This window comes from Pezoporus flaviventris, unplaced genomic scaffold (assembly GCF_033815535.1).
Source record: "Pezoporus flaviventris isolate CSIRO_AGI_PZ_B2104156 unplaced genomic scaffold, CSIRO_AGI_Pfla_v1 ptg000013l, whole genome shotgun sequence".
NCBI lineage: Eukaryota > Metazoa > Chordata > Aves > Psittaciformes > Psittacidae > Pezoporus > Pezoporus flaviventris.
In genome coordinates this window covers 7,129,376-7,149,385 of record NW_026892561.1, presented here as the reverse complement: position 1 = coordinate 7,149,385, position 20,010 = coordinate 7,129,376, and the positions used below count along the sequence as shown (strand labels likewise).

The window sequence follows — 20,010 nt, the reverse complement described above, 5'->3', positions numbered from 1 at the left end:
ATCACTGTCACTCAAAGACTGGTAGAACTTAACTTTTTCTGTCAACCTGTTTTGGTCAAGGGACGTCTCAATGGAAACATATTCATTACCTATGCTTCAGGCAGAAAAGACACACTGGCTCAGGTTACCAAGAGTAAGGGTTCAAAAATTCCTAATGGTTTAGAGTTTCTACAGGGAAGCAGACATACATTTCTAACTTTAAATCAGAAATGAAAAACAAAGCTCAATATCATGATCTCATGGAAAAAAGCTGGACATAAAGATATATTTAGAAACCCTATGTATTTAGAAGTTATTACCCAGGAAAAGAGAAACCAGATACACTGATAAAGGCAGAATTAATGAGTTTACAAGCAACATATTGAAACAATTTAAACTTTGTGTCAAGAATCTCAGTTTTCAGACTCTGGAAAATAGATTGCTAGAATAGACCTCTAGTGATCCAAATTCCTGGAAAACCTCACTGCTGTATCAAGCAATAATAAGCCACTGGTTAAGCCAAGGACTGCTACAAAACACTGTTGGAAAGCATTTCCACTAAATGATAACACACACAGCTGCTACCAGGAAATACACTTTAACATAAGATTTCGATTTCTGAGATTGCCCCAGATGAGATTCCAAGTTCTGCGGATAGGAAGCTGACCTGCTGGTCCAGTACAGCTGAGATGATTCCTGTTGGCTAGACACACTGACTCCAGAGCCAAAATGTGCTTGTAGGTGAACTTCAGCAGAATGCCTTGTCAGCCAAAGGTTACACTTCCTATAAGCATTTCTAGTTGGAAGAAGCTTCATTGAGCCAGTCATCAACAAAACAGGAGACCGTTTGCAGATTTAAGGAAGTTTATTTTCAAGACAGAGTATCTGGCCTTATCAGGAAAGCTGAAGCACTTTCAAAAATCGTAACTATTGGTTGGAAAAATTTCCCCAGAAGCTGCAAATACAAAGGATGCTATTTGAGTCCACCTTTGTAAATACAGTGCAGCACATTTCCACCACAAAATACTTTCTAAGTAATGTCAGCAATGTTCAGATGTTAGAAGTCTCTTTCCATAAACCAGGTTATTCTTCAGTCTGGAATACCTGCACCCTTAGTGCATTACAGTAGTTAGCCAAACTGTTTTCAGTTCCGTCAGACTGCTTTTCAGGCAGACTGCAAGGGAGAAAATTCTAGACAGGAAAGGGGAGACTAAGAACTGTTGCCTCAGTCTGCAATCTTTGCCTCCTTGATAAATCAAAGATAATATCCAGATTATACAGCCACTGTGGACACCTAGACATTGAACACATGCTTCCCATTAAAAGAACTTCACTGGGACATGTTCCTGTTGTGTGGCTAAACCTGAGGCAGCTACAGTCAAACAAAATAAATTGTGGTCCTCTGAAATCTATTGCTTGTATGAGAAAATTCAGCAATTTGATTATAAGATTAAACATAAGAAACAAACCAAACACACCAATGCAAAAGTCTCTCAAATGAGCTCAGTAACACAAAGAGAAGGTCAAAAGGCACTGCACTGACAGAGAAGGAAGAAGGTGAGTAAGCAGTCTGCACTAAGTAAGAAGCCTGAACAAAGACCCTCAATGTTTTAGGCACCATGCTAAATTAAAAATGGATTTTAAGTTTTCTACTATTTTGATGCTAGACATAGAGTCAAGCATTTAATCTGTCCTTTCTGTAACACATACACAACGCATACAGCCTCTCTTCTGCTGTCTCGTGCACAGCATTTCTAAAATACTCCTTTTTGATAAACTCCACTACACAGAGAATTAAAAGTAATTTTCTTTTTTGTTAAATCACTGTTTAATAGAGGATAAAAAATGTTAAAAAGACAAAAGCCATCCTTCCAGCTATTGTAACAAAGCCCATCACCAGTACTTTCACAAAAAAGAAAGGATTCAAAAGGAGAAAATCGCACCAAAAAACCCCACCAACCTAGTACTGTGTTCCTAGGGTGCCAAATTTGTCTGAAAGGAGATGAAATCCAATTCTCCTTGAAAGAAGTCCATGCAATACTGCTTATTTGTGTGAGCGCACACAAGAAGGTGGATGTAATCATGACTCAATCTGCCTGCACGCTCACTGCCAAACACACAGCGATACCCCCAAGTGCTCCCACGAGAGCACTTAAGACATGAGCTAAGGCTTTCTGTGTACAGAATGTTTTAAATGAAGTCCCCAAGGTACAGATCAAATGAAGAAATATTTTTTCATGCAAACAGTAGTGATATTAAAGACTGAAATTCTATCTCAAAATTGAAGATACACTAATTTAAGAGACAGCAGAAAAGATGAAGAATCTGTGAAAATGAGAAAAACACACCTCTAAGACATTACCCAAATGAAAAGGCATCAGGTCTCTCAGACTGCGGCCCTAAGGCTCCCAGCCTAGGACACAAGGACAGAGATTTATTGAGTCCTTTCCAGCCCCATTTTCTTACTTTGATTTGGGTAAAATCCAATGACTATAGCAGCACATCAATGTTCAGGGAAGCAGCAAAGCATACACTAGACCTTTCATAACCCTGGTACCAGATCTAACCCAAGCCTTGAACAGCACTGCACTTTAAATGGGACTTAACCTAATAAGGAAGTGAAGAAATGGTTCAAACTTGTTTTCCCTAACCCCAGCAATTAGTCTTGCCCTGTACCAACCAACCTGCACTAAAGCAGCTACAGCAAACATCTCATGGTACAAACCAGAACTCCACCTTGTTTTTCCATTCCTGCCCTCACCATCTTTTTTGAGGGTAGATGTGATAAAGCCAGCACTCCCACACTCGGGGCAAGGAGAAGTGTAGATCAGAGGCAGAAAAGCCTTTTAGCTCTCCATGTTTAGCTTGTATGCCAGAGTGACATGGAGATAGGAGATGAAGTTGATGGTAGAAATGGAGCATAACACTCCAGAACATCATTAGTCTGCTTTTAGAATCATAGAATAGTTAGGGTTGGAAAAAACCTGAAGAGCATTGGAAGCAGACCTGAAGATCTTGGAGCAGATTCTCCTGGAAGGCATGCTAAGGCACATGAAAATCAACAAGGTGCTTGGTGACAGCCAGCATGGCTTCACTAAGGGGAAATCCTGCCTGACCAATTTGGTGGCCTTCTATGATGGGGCTAGGGAACTGATGGACAGGGGTAGAACAGTTCATGTCATCTACCTGGACTTGCGCAAAGCGTTCGACACTGTCCCACATGACATCCTTGTCTCTAAATTGGAGAGACATCAATTTGATGGATGGACCACTCGGTGGATAAAGAACTGGCTGGATGGCCACACACAAAGAGTTGTGGTCAATGGCTCAATGTCCGGCTGGAGACCAGTAACAAGTGGTGTCCCTCAGGGATCGGTGTTGGGACCGGTCTTGTTTAACATCTTTGTCGCTGACATGGACAGTGGGATTGAGTGCGCCCTCAGCAAGTTTGCCGATGACACCAAACTGTGTGGTTCAGTTGATACGCTGGAGGGAAGGAATGCCATCCAGAGGGACCTTGACACGCTTGTGAGGTGGGCTGATGCCAACCTCATGAAGTTTAACCATGCCAAGTGCAAGGTCCTACACCTGGGTCGGAGCAATCCCAGGCACAGCTACAGGTTGGGCAGAGAAGAGATTCAGAGCAGTCCTGTGGAGAATGACTTGGGGGTGTTGGTTGATGAGAAAATGAACATGAGCAGGCAGTGTCTGCTCGCAGCCCAGAAAGCCAACCGTATCCTGGGCTGCATCAAACGGAGCGTGACCAGCAGGTCAAAGGAGGTGATCCTGCCCCTTTACTCTGCTCTCGTGAAACCTCACCAGGAGTATTGTGTGCAGTTCTGGTGTCCTTAACATAAAAAGGACATGGAACTGTTGCAACAAGTCCAGAGGAGGCCATGAGGATGATCAGGGGACTGGAGCACCTCCAGTATGAAGATAGGCTGAAAGTTGGGGCTGTTCAGCCTGGAGAAGAGAAGGCTGCGTGGAGACCTCATAGCAGCCTTCCAGTATCTGAAGGGGGCCTATAGGGATGCTGGGGAGGGACTCTTCATTAGGGACTGTAGTGATAGGATAAGGGGTAACAGGTTAAAACTTAAACAGGGGAAGTTTAGATTGGATATGAGGAGGAAATTCTTTCCTGTTAGGGTGGCGAGGCACTGGAATGGGTTGCCCAGGGAGGTTGTGAATGCTCCATCCCTGGCTTCCCTGGCGGTGTTTAAGACCAGGTTGGACAAGGCCTTGGGTGATATGGTTTAGTGTGAGGTATCCCTGCCCATGGCAGGGGGGTTGAAACTTGATGATCTTAAGGTCCTTTTCAACCCTAACTATTCTATGATTCTATGATTATCTAGTTCCAACCCCCTTGCCATGTGCAGGGACACCTCACACTAAACCATGTCATCCAAGGCTCTGTCCAACCTGGCCTTGAACACCACCAGGGATGGGCCATTCACAACTTCGTTGGGCAACCCACTCCAGTGCCTCACCACTCTTACAGTAAAGGATTTCTTCCTTATATCCAAACTAATTATATCCAGTTTTGCCCTGTTCATTCCTGAAATGGCCCTAAGCTGGTCCCTGGGGAAAAAAGCAAAACAAAACAAAAAAAAAACCCAGCTCTTTCATAGTTTCTTACTATCACCAGACAGAGACTGAACAAAATGTTACTACATTACAGTTAACATCTACTCTGCCTCTGGAATCACACTTGCTAATTGAAATAGGAACCAGAGGAAGACAAGCAAAAAAATTCTAAACCCCCTCACTATTTACCATCATGCCATTGTAGCTGCAAGAGCTGGAATCTTCTATTCCAACATCTACTTAACAGACTGACAAAGAGGTTTCATTTTTGCTAAAATAATTCCTCTAATAAAGGGCAGTTTCTCATTTTCTTGATAGATATATGCATATATTTGACCACTAGAATCCTTATGATGTATGAGGATGGAATACTTACTGGGGACTTGGCAAATGAAAACTAAACTCTTCACTTACATCAGTCTTCTGATCAAGACAGATCTATGTAGCTGCCAAGAGTAAAACTTGAGCACAGAAACACTGAAATGAGTAGGGATATTTAAAGTCAGATTTTCACTCCATGCCCAGAAAAACACATCATTTTAAAGCCTAAATAACCAGATTGATACCTCAAGCATTAGAAGCCGAGAAACTGAAACACCTTGACGTAACTCCATCTCCTAAAGTAGTACAAAAGTATGATGAAAAACACAGACCTGCCTCTAGGTAATCTCTATTGAGCTAAAGAATGGAAGAAAGTCAGCAGCTACTGGCAAACTCACATTCCAGAATGGTGACTGCAAGCTGGATAAAAACCTCAAATGACATCTGTATTTGAATGTGAAAATGAGTTGATATGGATGGCAGAGAAACAAAAGCAATTTCAAATAGTCAGCAACATTTATTTTTCAGTCAGCGCAATCAATGGCAAAAATGTGAGAATCTTTGCAATAGCATCCTGAAGTTAACTATGGGTACATTGGAATTGCAAAAACTTGATATGTATTTTGGAGCACTGGCAAAGTGATGGGGTTTTTAATCATCCAAAGGATAATGATGATCTTTGGCCACCAAATACACTATTAGGAAGAGGAATCTCTTTTCTCTTCCATATCACTTAGCTCATATAAACCAAGGCAGACTTCTAGGACAAAAACACTGATTCAATGCAAGTTTTAGGTACCAAAGTATCAGGATGTTCAAAAACACAAGTACACACCCAGATTAAGGAAGATTTTGTTATATTAAAAGAATTCAGCATCATTGCTGAATCTGACATCCACTTTCTAAAACATTAACTGACTGAGCTGCACATGTTGAAATGGGTTAAGAGCAGATTTTGGGTACCATAAAGCCAGTATCTATGAAGTTTCGTAATTATTACAAGCCATTTGGTATCAGAGCACCTGCTACATTTAACCATTATACAACATGATGTCAACATTTCAGCCTAAGAATCCAGTAGTATCCTATCTGGCAGACAACAAATCACCATGAAGGAAAGGAACTTGTTTACAGTGTAAGTTAACAGTAGCTAGTCCTAGAACTAGGGAAGATGAAGAAGCACAGATATATATTATATAAAATCAGAGTAGACCTTCAAGGCACATGGAGGAGATCCAGTGATCAATAAATAAACTTGATGCTAGTGACAAAACAGCTTGGCAATATAGAGGAAGAACTTCAAAGGACAGAAATAATGTGAAGAAAATAACTTTAACAGCCAATTGAGGTAGTTCATAGTCCCTGGAAATGAGAACTTACACACTAAAACTTCTTGGAAGAGGATCATTCCCTATAAATACTAAAAGAGGCTTAAAATCTCCAAAAATAATCCCAGAAAACGTTTCAGCAGAAACATGCTATGGTAGAACATTTTCCTCTAAGCAATACTACTGCAGCTGCTCTTACTTGACATCATGATTTTTTCACCTCTCACCACTATACTATAAAAGCTAATTATTACCAAATACTATTTTTAATGTCTTTCTCAAGTAGGAAATAAATCCTAAACTAACTCTTACAACAGTAATAGAAGCACCTATGATTTACTGGTTTTTGAAACAGAAATACATGTATGTATGCGGGTTTGTGTGCACATATATATATATACAAACACAGAGATACACATGTATACATACACACAGATACATATATACACACATACATAGATGTATACATATACATATATAAACAGGGTCGAATATATATACACACACATATGACATGTATATACCTGCATATACACCTGTATATTAAATGTTACCCGCCTGTGTGTAGCAGTTAAAAAAGGGCACATCTTCTTCCAGATATAAAGGGACTGGAAACACTGCAGCCGTGTGATTTTAAACAAGAAATAAAATGACAACTAGCATACAAAACCACCAAGTTACCTGCTACAGAAGAAAAATAATAGTTTTTACTGTGTATTATCATTTAATAAAAGAATAAACTAAAACTAAACAGGGTTTTCTCATTTACATTTTCTGTAGGAATGTCCTTGCTCCCTGCAGCAAGGGTATAATACATAAGAAAAAGGCAGTAGTTTTTTACCAGAGAACCAACTCTCTTTGAAGAGGCCTCAAATCAAACAACTCATAAAGCAAGTTTATTCTTCAAAACAAATTATGCAAAGATAAATCAATCCTATTTAAGTAATTTATTTCTTATGTATTCACTGATAACTGCTTAGTTGAGCACATGGGGGAAAAGCAAAGATTTCTCTATCAATCCTGTGTAATAACTGTGAAACCAAATGGAATTCCTTTTCTGCTTCATGCATAAACCAACACACTATTCTTCTTTCTTCAGGACCATATGTGTGACACCACTGACTTCAAACAGACTTGAAGGCCAGAGAGGGCCGGTATATCATCCATATAATCTCTTAGACTTCATAAGACATTTAAATTTCAGCAATTACTCAGAACTAAGCACAACAACTTTTGTTCTCAGCAACACCTCTGTAACTCCATTCAAGGTAGGGCAGGGTTACATTAAGCTGCAACTGAATTCTTTTTGCCGGTCAAACAATCCCTTTCCTATATTCCCTCACCCCAGCCCAAAAGAAATACTTTACTTTGAACAGAGTTGTAAAGCTAGATGGTTTTTCTTTAAGTTAAGATTTACAAACCACACGAAGTTTGTAATGAAACTGATGTCATCTACTGACTTCATGATTCTGACAATGCCAATCCCAGGAAGTTATTCTCTCCACAGACCTTACTAAAAAAAGCAGTTGTATCAGTTCCCCATGATCATATGCTGCTTACCTAAGAATTCTGAGGGAAAGGAAGTGGTGGATAGCTATAGGAAACAATTGATAATCCTGAAACCTAAAATGCCAGATATGTGACATCATTAGAAAAAAAAACCAAAACCAACAAACCCAAAACAATCCGAAGAGCCAGAAGAGTTGCTGGGAATCTCACCTCACCTTGGAAAGGAGAAAAGAGACTAAAGAATTTTGATTAGGGACAAACTACTACAACACTTGGATAAATTTACTGTTCTAAAACTAATACAGTTTACTATGAGTAAAATTATCCAAGTTCACAGGCTTTAAGGAAAAAAAAAATACAAAAATAGAAAATAGGCATGAGTTGATGGACTGTTCCCTACAGATAAGCACCCAAATGCTTCTGATAGGTCCCCCCATAAATACTATAGGAAACAAACAAGGTAATATTGTCACACATCAGCTAACAAAGACTGAGCCAGGATTTCAAGGATCAAAAAAGTTGTTTATAAAGGATTTCAGGAATCAGTACTATGTCTGTGCTATTTAACAGTCTGGTGAAGAAATTCAGGTCCTTAAAGTTCACCATATCCCCAGAACTTTTCAGAAAAAGCTGTACTGGCTGAGACTATCAATATGGAGCCGATTATTTGGTGCACTGTCATCACACCTTAACTTCTTAATGTTATGGCTTCAGCTAATGATGTTCATTGCTTGTCACATGATAACAAGAAAGCAACCAAGACTGAAAAGATTAAAGGAATAACAAAATACACATTGAAACATTCAGATTTGCATCTAGTAGTCTACTGATAAACAAAAACTACCTCTTTTCCTTTCAAGAGCAGATAAATCAAATTAGTTCACCTCTACCTTCTTGAGTCCCTCTTATCCCACCTTGAAATACTATAATAAAATACCGTAAACTAGAAAACAGACTTAGAGATATAAGGAAGCTATGGCACTTTGCATTGTTAATCTGCAAGATCAGTAAACAGTTTATTTGTGTAGTGTTAAATTTGCAATAATTTAAATTCAAGAAGAGAAGCCAAGTTTTACTCTTTATATTTTAATGACTCATCAAAAATTCATAACATGAAAACTTGTTTTTCTCTGAAATAAGTTACTCATTACTGGTAAACTCCAGATACCAAAATCATGTGGATTTTCAATTTGCATTTTTCTTCTTCCTCCCCTTCCTCCATTAAATTAGAAGCTGATCCTAACACATTCACAAAAAATACACCCATAATAAAAATAAGTAAGAATGCAAAATAGGACAGCTTTAAAGACAATCTATCTCTATAGGACTCAGAAAAAAAGCCAGTGTACCTTAAGATGTTCGGATGTGAGAGTCTATTCATAAGTTGAACCTCTTTCAGCATGTTTGCTCTGTTGCTGTTCAGTGTGTTCATCTTCAAAGCCATTACCTGGTCTGAAGTTCTGTGCCTTACCTATGGGATGCAAACAAACAATGGTAAGGATATGAAATATAGAATCATAAAATCATAGAATGGTTAGGCTTGGAAAGGACCTTTAGATCATCTAGTTCCAACCCCCCTGCCACGGGCAGGGACACCTCACACTAAACCATCTCACCCAAGGCTTCGGCCAACCTGATCTTGAACACTGCCAGGGACAGAGCATTCACAACCTCCCTGAAAAATGAAATATGAGACTGAAAAAACAGTAATGTTGTAGTACAATTTAAGAGATCCTTCATGACAAATGACTTGATTTATATTCTGATTTCTGTAGTCTTTATCACGCAGATGACTTTCTATAAGGATACTCTCCAAGTGGGAAAAGGTATTTTATTCTTCTCTTGCAACCAGTGAAGACAGAAAGCTTGAGAGGGAGGAAGGAAAGCTTGAGAGGGAGGAAGGAAAGCTTGAGAGGGAGGAAGGAAAGCTTGAGAGGGAGGAAGGAAAGCTTGAGAGGGAGGAAGGAAAGCTTGAGAGGGAGGAAGCAAAAAGACAAAACCTACACACAACAGAACAAACAGCTTTTAGTAGAAGTGAAAGAAGACACTCATCTGTCCAGAGAGAGAAAGTTTCCTACTCCAAGACCTATGAAACTCACCTTCATTCCACCTATACCCCTCTTCTTTCCCCCTGCAGTGTTCAGTGTCATTGTTTCACAGACCGTGTTATGAGAAGACCTGCTGGTTATAGCTAGAGGGCATATTTCAGAGACGTTCAGTGCTCATTTCTGAACCAAGACTATGGACCAGATGATACATTCAGTGGACAAAAAGCATTCATAGCAACCCCTGCTGCAAAGCAGGGAGGTTACTAAAACCAGTATCACCTAGTCTAAGATGTTAGTAGTGGTTGCAATGTCCGCACAAAAAAACAGGATTTCTTCTAGCAACTGCACAGAACCAGCATACCATGCAGTTAACTTCCCCAGTGAGAAATACATGATTGTGGCCACTTCTAACCTGATACGCGCAAACTAACCCATCTGTCATCAGCAAACAGACCAGTATCATGTAGATGTGTGCTACAATTAGGAAGGAGTTGTCACTGTAGTGTAAGGCTTGCCAGTCATTTGAACCTCCTTGCAGTTGGGCATTCCCACATGCGTACTGGTAGCATTCATGGAAATTGTGCTCCCATTATTTTCTTCCTACATCGGTAGCTGCAGGTCCTATCTGTGTACTTCTCAAGGCACTGAACTGCCACCATGGTGAATTCATTCATATTTATGGAAATTAGTTTAGAAAAGTCTGTGATGCAAGAATTTGAGACTCTCATTAGCTTTCTAATTTGAAACAGAAATCTACATTATGCTGTAGGTACATATAAACTACCTACACTTTGAGCAACGGAAGCCTGCCTCCTTTTATTCCAGGAGACTGCTTTTCCAGTAAAAAGCTTCTTCAGCTGCGATATGTGTGCTACAGAAAGAACAGTTGAACTCATGATAAGCAGACACATGAAGAAAGCTGGGTATGTTTCTTGGAGGAGAGTCCTACTAACAACCTAGACTAGGGGATACTGTTCCTAGTAACCTCCCTGCTTTGCAGCAGCGGTTGCTATGAATGCACACCATATGTGTACAATAGGGGTATATTTTGGCTAAACATTCTCACCTAGAGACAAAGCAATGGGAATTCAGCACAGGGATGTACTGGGCGGAAAGTGTCATGTTTCAAATGTGTGCCTGGCTTAATGCCTCCGAGTTGCCTATTCCGTCCTAGTTTGAAGTATAGGGTAGCACTGGAAACGTTGCAGTTAAGTGTAGTAAACAACATCGAGGGACTGAGCAAGTAGGATAATAGCCCACAGATGGTTTTCCTTCTGCTTCTCCCCCTGCCTATGCACGAGTTCCTCACATGCGTCACCCAGAGTCACCCAGTAATCCCAGTACAAGAAAGATCAGAGAAAGGAGGTGGAGAAGGATACAGAGACCGGAACAGAAAGCAGAAACGAACAGCAAATTCATAAGCATGGGACAACTCCTTTCAGTGGCAATACTGGCTTTAAAATAAAACTGGTTGAACTACAGTTCAGTGTAGTCCATTATAACAAGATAATCCAGAATCCTCCTGCACACAACCTGTCCAGCCTGCTTGGCATGCTTATTGGTTTTAAGCAGGATGTGCATGTTAAGTTGATGAGGTTTATTGTTACTTGTCAGGTCTCTTGTTTCTACTGTGCAATTCATTAATTTTTAATTTTATGCAGCTTTTGCATACCCAGCCAAATTGAATGAAGGAGCTGTTGGACAGGTCAATGTCTATTTACAGGCTTTTAAAACCTATTTTAGTTATACATTACTTTTATCAAAAGTAATTCTGTGGTGGAGGAAAAAAGAATAAAAATGCTTTCATAGACCTATGAAAGGGAGATTTTTTCCAACAATGCAAATTTAGATTAAAGAAAAATTTAAAAGCTTTAATCTATATACAGCAGCTAAATCAGCACACTGCCTCTGGGACAAGGCTTAGGAATCTCGTGTTTTGTGGTGAAGAAATCTGGGCTTTGCAGGGAATGGGAAAGAATTCGAAGGAACTTAACTCCTACAGGCAGAGAGATGCTGTCAACAGAACTTCCTCAGAAATCAGCCTTCCACTAACACAGAAGCTTCAAGGTCTGCCAACAGGGAATGAATAGTGGTAGGTGAGCAGGAACTCAGATGGAGTGTGGTCTTAAACAGTATTTGCCTTCTCATTAACTGCCAGCTACTTCTCAATTTCCTGCCCATTTCTGTAATTCACTCAGTTCCATGCCAAAATATCAAGGCCTTTTGCCTCCACTCTGAGCTAACAGTAGAATCTGTATCATAAGTTCTTCCTGGCTCTTTGCCTTTTCCTTGTTCCAACTGCTCTTGTTCTGCTGTGGAAACCTCAGAAAAGAGGGCGGGTAGGTTTTGGGACACTGTGTCCTGCATGCTTCCTGGTTTTTCAGGTCTGATGTGTAAGAGGAAGAGGTTAGCAACTGCTTCTCAAAGGTCTGACTGTCCACTGTACTAACTCCATGTCCAGAGAAAACTGAGCCACTTCTGCAAAGACAAGAATTTTCACCCTCAATTTCAGAAGGATATCCTGCAGTCTTTTCAGTCTTGTCAGACTCAACAAGGTTCTGTGGTGAGATCTGGGGAGGCGGTTGTTAAGTTTTATAAAATCATTTTTCCCATGCTTAGAAATAGCTCAGATTTCTACCACATACAGCATATTCTGGCCATATAACTACTCTCTGAACAACACCCAATACTTGCTATGCTTTGTTTCACTTAAAGACAAGATAGAAGGAGCTATCAGTTACACCACCCTCTGTGCCCACTTACCTGTCAGTCATACCCTAGCAAATTTGGGTTTATTTTGGAATCCCTTGCCAAAACTCTGCCAAACTTTAGTTTTAATCCTTGCTCTCCTTTCAGGCCACCTCTGTGGGAGGAAAGCGGGAAGGTGATGTTTCAACAACCTGACCACTCCAAAAAGCAAGCTAGTAAATATTTTGGAAATATTGCTGATCCAGTTTAACATTTGTTTACAAGACAGTCTGCCTCACACCTATGCTTGTATAACTTAACATAAGCAGGGATTCACTCATGCAATTCAAACCTTTCAGTGATGCAACTTGCAGATTGCTGTAAAGCTTTTAAAGCTGTTGACATTATTATTAATTAGGGTTCTTTGCGTATCAGAGCAAGTAACCTCTCAGTGATAGCTGAGCGATCATGCCTCTGCAAAGAAATATTCTGACAATCTACAGCTGCTTTCCCCACACTTCTGACTTCTCAGTCTGCTTACCTATGTGTCTCCATCTCCAAGGTCACAGTAACCAGATATTGCCTCTCTCTTTTATTGCTGACAGGCAGTTAAACTGTCCCTTTTTATTCTGATTCTTCTAGGATCAAAGTCCTTTGTAAGTACTTTGGCCTGGCTGCGGCAAGCTGCATGGCCTGCCCGTGCACTGTCTCTCCAAATCATGTACTGATCCTAGACCTTACTCCTTCCTTTAGAAGGAAGTGAGAAGTAGAGGAAGACATGATCCAGGTACAGAAATAGGAATATATTTGAAGGAAATCTCATAATAGTGATTGAGCAGGGCTCACATTCAGAAGAACTAGTTGCTACAGTAATGCTGTACAAGTTCACATGAGGAATACCCTGCAAAAATTGGTGGATTTCATTTTTAACTTGCTACTTATCGACAGATTTATTTATTAGGTGGTGTTTTAATAATAAATAATTATCTAAATAATATTTAAGTCATAAAATTTGTCAGAGCTTTCTGAAAATCCAAACATTTGCATTATTTCTACTTTTTGCCTGGATTAACTGTACCTTTCCAGGTGGCCTTGAAATAAGCATCTGAAGAATAATATTGAAGTCATAAATCTACCAATATAGCTTTCAACTTTGCTCCTAATTTTTCAGTTCATTGGCATTATTTTCCAAGTCATCATTATATAGATGGAAGTATTTTGTCACTATTGCCTTCCAAAACTGCATTAATTGCTTTCCACTTTTTTTTTACCTTCCCCTCTTCTGGTATCCAGCCTCACTGCTTAATTACATTTACAGATCTTTACTTATACAGCCTACTCCATAAAATCATGCTGCCCCTCTACCTCTAGCACACACCAATTCTTTCTGCATCATTTTAAACACCTCAGTCTTCATCTGGCCATTTCACCTTTATCTTTCCTGCCGTGTGTCCAAAGAACCATTTTAAAAGCATCCCTTGCTAGTCCAAATATATTACCTTCCCTGACCATTTCTAAGCATGTTGTATTAGCCACAAAAATGCTGCACAGATTTTTACTTACACTGGCTTGGCAACCTTACCAATTCAACTATTTCCTCCACATTCAGCCTACAGCACTCATATTAGTGACATACACAGGAATCAAATGGGTGCTTACTTATGCCACCTTCTATCAACTTATTTTCTATAACAGTCTGTGTTTTCACCTGATTTGCAGGACAAAAGATGAAAACATTACCTTAGTTACTTTTCTAGGCCTTTTGCACTAATTATGCTATATAGTATAACTTTGATTGACCAAGTTGACCATAAAGCTAGCTAGACACATGAGATTATAAACCCAATTATTTATTACAGAGAAAAGACTGCATACAGGACCCCTACTAAATCATGGGGAAGAAGTCCTGAAGTGGACCAGCATTTGGCCCTCTCCCAAAACCAGCCTCCTTCCTTGCTGTGACAGCAGAAGGAATCTTACAAGAAAAGGTAGGGTCAGCTGTATTTTATTCAACTCTCACAGTGAAGCCATCAAGTCACCACATTCATATGGACATATATTGATGCCTCGAAGATGAATGTATTAGAAGAATGCCTAAACTGCATGTCTGATTGAAGAAAGTTCCCTTTAACTGAGAGGATAAACCCGTTCTTCAGCTCAGCTCGTACGGCCTGCAAAACTGGAATCTCAAATGTTTTTCTAAACATTAAAATGTACCCAGTCAGATACACAATCATAGTAGTGATATCTGTATCAAGTCAAAAATCTCACGTCACTAGGGAGATTTACAGTGACATATAGAAGCTTAAAGAAATACAACAGTCTAGATAATATTAAGCTGCTATGTTGATGCTAAGGAGTCAGACTGGGTTGTGGTTGTTTTCATAGTAGTACATACTGTCGCTATACTCTAACTTCTTGCCGCAAGAGAGAAGCCTGCCAAGTGTAACAAAACTTTGCCAAACAAAACTAGTCAGCGTGTGTTACAAGAGCTCTAGCACAGGTTCAGAACATGCACAGAAACTAGGCACAAAACAAAACCCAAAACCTTTTAAAAGCCTGACAGTGATTGTGACACCACTAATTTCTGTTACTAAAAGCAGCTGTGAGAAATGCACAGAAAAAGTTGGAGCCTTTGCTATTTTCCCTTTAGTACAAAGGCTTGGTATTGGTCCTCAAGCAAAGATGCTACTTCGATAACTGGTAACTTCCAGGATCATCAGCTCAGCAAAGCAACAAGTTCAATCACTACAGCATATTCTGTACCTACAGCCAAACAACTTCTCCAATTGTTTTGCCAAACTGAAGTGTATTTATGATTACTGAGACAGCAGCACCATTGATACTTTGTAAATCCATTTGTGTGTGCCAAAAAAACACTCAATTTTTCTTTTGTATTTTGTTTTTCTTCATTGGCCACTGTAATGTAGAACCAGGGCCCAAAATACAGCATTCATTTATTCTAAACAAACCATTTATTGATAGGAATCTGTGCATATCTCTCTGCTGTTAACTTGATCTCAATCAAATCATAAAGGCAAAAAGAGACTACAGTCTTATTTTGAGAGAAAGCACAAATTAATCAGAGAACTATTGTTCCACAGTTTGAGATGAGATATAAACAGGCAGAGCCCGGGTGGGGAAGTTGACTGATTTTGTAGCCAGTCCAGCAGATGTAACCATATAAATTTCCTTTTGCCATCCAGGACAAGGAACATGGACCCACCTCTTAAGTACTATGAAGAAAATGCAGAAGAGCATTTTTATACCACAACCTCAGTACATAATCAACTATGTACCTTACACCTGAGTCTATGTCATAGTCAGGAAAGAAAAAGAAATACTGAGTTTGAAGTACAGAACCGGGAGCTTACTCTTCCTTTTTCATGTTAGCTATCATCATGAGCTATCATCAGTTCACTTAACAGCCCTGGGCATGCTACTTCCCCTACTTTCGTTCCCTCTTTAACTCTATCTATAAAATGGAGGTGATATTGCTATCTACCTGCCAGGGAAACTGGAAGTTTGACATCTGCAAATGACTAGTGTAACATCCAAAGATAAGACATAATCAGATACTGTATCTGTGTCCTTATTTTCTTGTTTAATTTTTAATACTTATAGTTAAATATTTCCCATGTGACTGTGGGTTTATCTTGCATGACAGATGATGGTATTTACATAATCTGCAGATGCTTTTGAAGCAAAAAACCCTCCAGGCTGAGTTTTCCTGACATATAATTGCACCTTCAGTCTTTTACAGTTTATTAACAGTTTGGTACTGAGCATGCAGTCCCCCCAGTGAACCAATGGCGTCGTCATTGCTATTCACCAAACTTTTATTTTGGGCAGAAATAATTTCATTTCCTTTAAAAATCTTTCAAGTAAATGTTACCATACATGAGTAAGGAAGTCAGTCTATGCTTCAGAACAGAGCCTGATGGCATACAACTATTGCCAATATAATCACAGTTACAGCAAAACCACAAATAAGAGTGCAGGGAGTATGAAGGAGCTATATTTTGCTTACTTGAGGATACTTAAGTTTTTATATACTGCTACATTTAATAACTTTCAGGCTATAGCTCAGAACAAAAGTTCCAAGTAGTTTCTTGCTATTCAAGCCTTCACAGAACTGCTCTTCTTGGGAGTTAAGCTCTCCTAACAAAAAAGGTAACTAATTAAACACACCATGCAAATTCTCATGTACTTCATTGTCAGTAAAGGCCAGGAAGCACAAGAGCTGGCTTCGCAGATCTCAGTTGCAGGCAGCTGATTTGAAAGCTACACACTGTCATTAGTAAGTCAGTGACAGACATACAGTCAGCTACAGATTAGTTAAAAAAGCAATACTGTCTCGGTATTGACTACTCCAGCAGATGTGTCATAGCTCTGTCCCCTCCCCAGCTCCTAATTCAACACGGCCATCAAGCAGAAGGCCTCACCCATGCAGGGCAGTGCCCGCTGCTGCTGCTCAGCTCAAAGGGCCATGCTGCCGCCCAGAAGCATGCTCAGGTTCTGACATGCACAGCAAGATCATGGGTCAACAACTGTAGTGACTCCCAGCCACAGGAAGCTCACATAAACAGGAGAAGGGAGTCCCTACAACTTGGATATGACTGCAATAGCTACTGGGAGCAGGATGTTTGGGATGACTTGCATTACAGAATTCCCAACAGCTGGAGCAATAAAGACTAACAGAAGCCCTATCACAGAGGTGTTAGAGTTCCTTTCTCTAATCATGACCAATGGTTATTGAGGGGCTATGACGAGGCATTCCTTATAAATCTGAGACTGCAAACAACATCCCTTTCTTGTTACTGCCATCAATAACGATTTGCAATTTTCACTTTTAGATTTCGTATTGGTCAGCAATGCATACATGTGCATGCATTATGTATACATGTGTATTACCATCACACACACATTCTTCAAACACAGGCAATGAAATCAATCACTGAAACACATTTAACTTCCCCTCCCAATATCAGTAAATAAGTGTTCAGAGAGATCTGTCACAATGATGCTAAGTGATGCACTCTTATTCTCTAGGCACAGTCACGTTAATACTGGACATATGCCAGCACAGTTATTTGAAGAACAGTAAATCAGCACCTGTCTCTCAGTATCAGCTATGAATGAGCTTACACAAATGTGCATGTTTGCCAGCTGGCAAAACACAGAAAATCCCAGAGCTGCCAACCCAGCACATCTCCATCCAGAACAGAAAACTAAACAGATCATTTAACTGTGCTTGAGAAACTATTATGGAAAACAAGAGAAAAAGCACCCAAACATTCCTGTGCCAAGTGAATCTGGCCACTCGCTTTGCCCCTGGGAAACTGCCCCACAATGCTCAGATTGGCATTTTTCTTCCTGAAGAAAATGAAAGACCCAAAGGACTCCAAAACTACAGCAGTCATTGTTCTGATCTACTATTGCAAGGCCCCACTTGTTACAGTATCAGAGTGCCTTTCCTACTGCTGACAGAATTTGTGAGCATTCTCTCTAGTTGCGGGGACAACAAAGACTTGCCTCAGACACTCAATGTATCAGCTGTTCAACAAGAGTTAAAGAGGTCAAGCTCCCAAAGAGATAATAAATACATTTCAAAATGGACAACTTTACATTAATTTACAGTCATTTTTGAGTATTCTTTTAGCATCAAGTTTATTTCAGTGATTTTTGTTCTAGCTTTTTACTAAAGAAACAAATCCTTCACTTCCAGGGCATAATGACAGTTCTGCCATGTTTTCCAAAGACTTCCTTCTTCAGCAGAGAAGCTGGATGACCAAAGCATAGTCAAGAAATGAAGTGTAAGCAAGACTGTCCTATATTTTAATATGCTTCACTCAGTACAGTTTTAAGCTTGTAGCTGTAGTGATGCCAAGTAGGACTGGAGGAAAAGGATTACAGAAATAGGATTTTGAAAATTTTCTTAGAATTTTTCAGCACCACTGCAAAGGGCTTTCACTAGATCTGCTACCTGTGACAGCTTTTGAGTCCCTCCCAGTGTTTCCTCAGCTGATGTTATAAGGTGATTATAACATGCACATCTTAAAAATTCTAGCCAGAAAATAAATAAAACAAAAATCAGGACTGATTTTGGATAACCCCTGTGAGCTGCCTTGTATTTCAAAGCCTTCTCGATTCTGCTAAAGGTAAGACTAACAGTGCTCTGCAAGTCAGACAGGTAATTCTGAATTTTAATGATACTCACACAAGTGGGGATGAAGTATTTTGCCCTGGTTGTGCAATCCACAAAGAACAACAACGCAGATGAGGTTTTTAATTTCTGTCTTAATGATGTTGAAGTAAGGCTTATTTATTACTACTTCCCCCCACAGCCTATGTCCTAGAAAAGCATTCACTAATTAAGTAACAAGGAGTAGGATGACAGTGACTTGACACCTCAATAACCAAAAAGTCATTAGCAAGAGGAAGACAACTGTCTGGTTTAATGGTTACTATACAAATCATCTTAGCAAGCTGGTAGAAGGGTTCCAAAAGGCTGATACTTCACACATCAGTGTGAGACAAATCAAATTTACAAGACTTCTAACTTTGACCTGCACCAGCATCCTCAGGATTTATGCCTCATCTCAGTTCCAGAATGGTGCTTCTTTCTACCCCTGACAAGTATGAGAGTAGAGAGACTGATTAGAAGCATCAGGCTGATATAACTCAAGAGCTTGAAATGAAATTTCTAAGTTATTATAGCCTTCTTGGCCAGTTTATATAAAGCACAGGGTGACTGTTTTCCCAAACAAACAATTAGCAGCATGTTTCAAAACCAAAATTTCACATAAGAGACATTAAGCCTCAAATATCTTCCTTCTGTGAGGTGAAAGAATTTCCTTCACTAGTCAAAAGGGGAAGATTTTCAGCTTAAAATTGAACCCTACTGAAATAAGAAATGAGACCAAAAGGTACATGTGCACAAGATTTACTGTCTGCATATCTAACAGGCATCATTATTGCACAGGGAGGGCAGTAACAACTGCCATGTTCTATTCCACTGCAACAGAAAGAGGAACACACCACACATGGGTGAGGGAAGACATGCACTGCTCAAATGGGTGTCATTTCTCACTCACAAGGTGTATGCCCCACAACTACAGGACCAAATACTTGATATGCAGAACCAGTATGTAGAATAATCCACTTACTCATCCCCTGCTCATTTTCCAATCTATAAGGACTTCTGCCACTGTATGTCATAAGCAGAGCCTGAAATACTCATTTTGCCTGATGTAGTAACACCAATCTCAAAGAGAAAACTAAAGCACTTCAGTGTGGAAAAAAAAAAAAAAAAAGAGAAAAGTTAAAAAATCCAATTGTCTAGACAACATTAGTTTCCAAAATTGGGGGCCTTAAACTATTGGTAGTTTCTCAATACCCTGCCAAGCTTAATCAAGAACATTCTAAAAAGCCAGGATGGCTACAAATGTCACTGATGAATCAACAGGAGAGACAGAAGATAAGTTCTGGTTGGTGTGGTAAGGCTGCTCCCACAGCCATTTCATTTTTAAAAGTAAGCACAATTCTTATTA

At 39.7% G+C, this 20,010-nt stretch overlaps 2 protein-coding genes across 6 annotated transcripts in view; both read right to left on the bottom strand.

Annotated features, from left to right (window-relative positions):
- Positions 1 to 20,010, bottom strand: part of TESK2 (testis associated actin remodelling kinase 2) — a 121,150-nt gene that overhangs the window by 47,157 nt on the left and 53,983 nt on the right. For 4 of the 5 annotated variants that reach the window (XM_061451402.1, XM_061451403.1, XM_061451401.1 and 1 more), the window contains one exon: positions 9,071 to 9,192. The exons of the other annotated variant lie outside the window; for it this stretch is intronic. In XM_061451402.1, coding sequence (XP_061307386.1) covers positions 9,071 to 9,192 — 122 coding nt within the window. The remainder of the gene's footprint in view (positions 1 to 9,070; positions 9,193 to 20,010) is intronic. 5 annotated transcript variants of the gene reach the window in all.
- LOC133268405 (selenoprotein Pb-like) overlaps positions 1 to 20,010 on the bottom strand; it is a 92,151-nt gene that overhangs the window by 66,757 nt on the left and 5,384 nt on the right. The gene's annotated exons all lie outside the window — the stretch shown is intronic.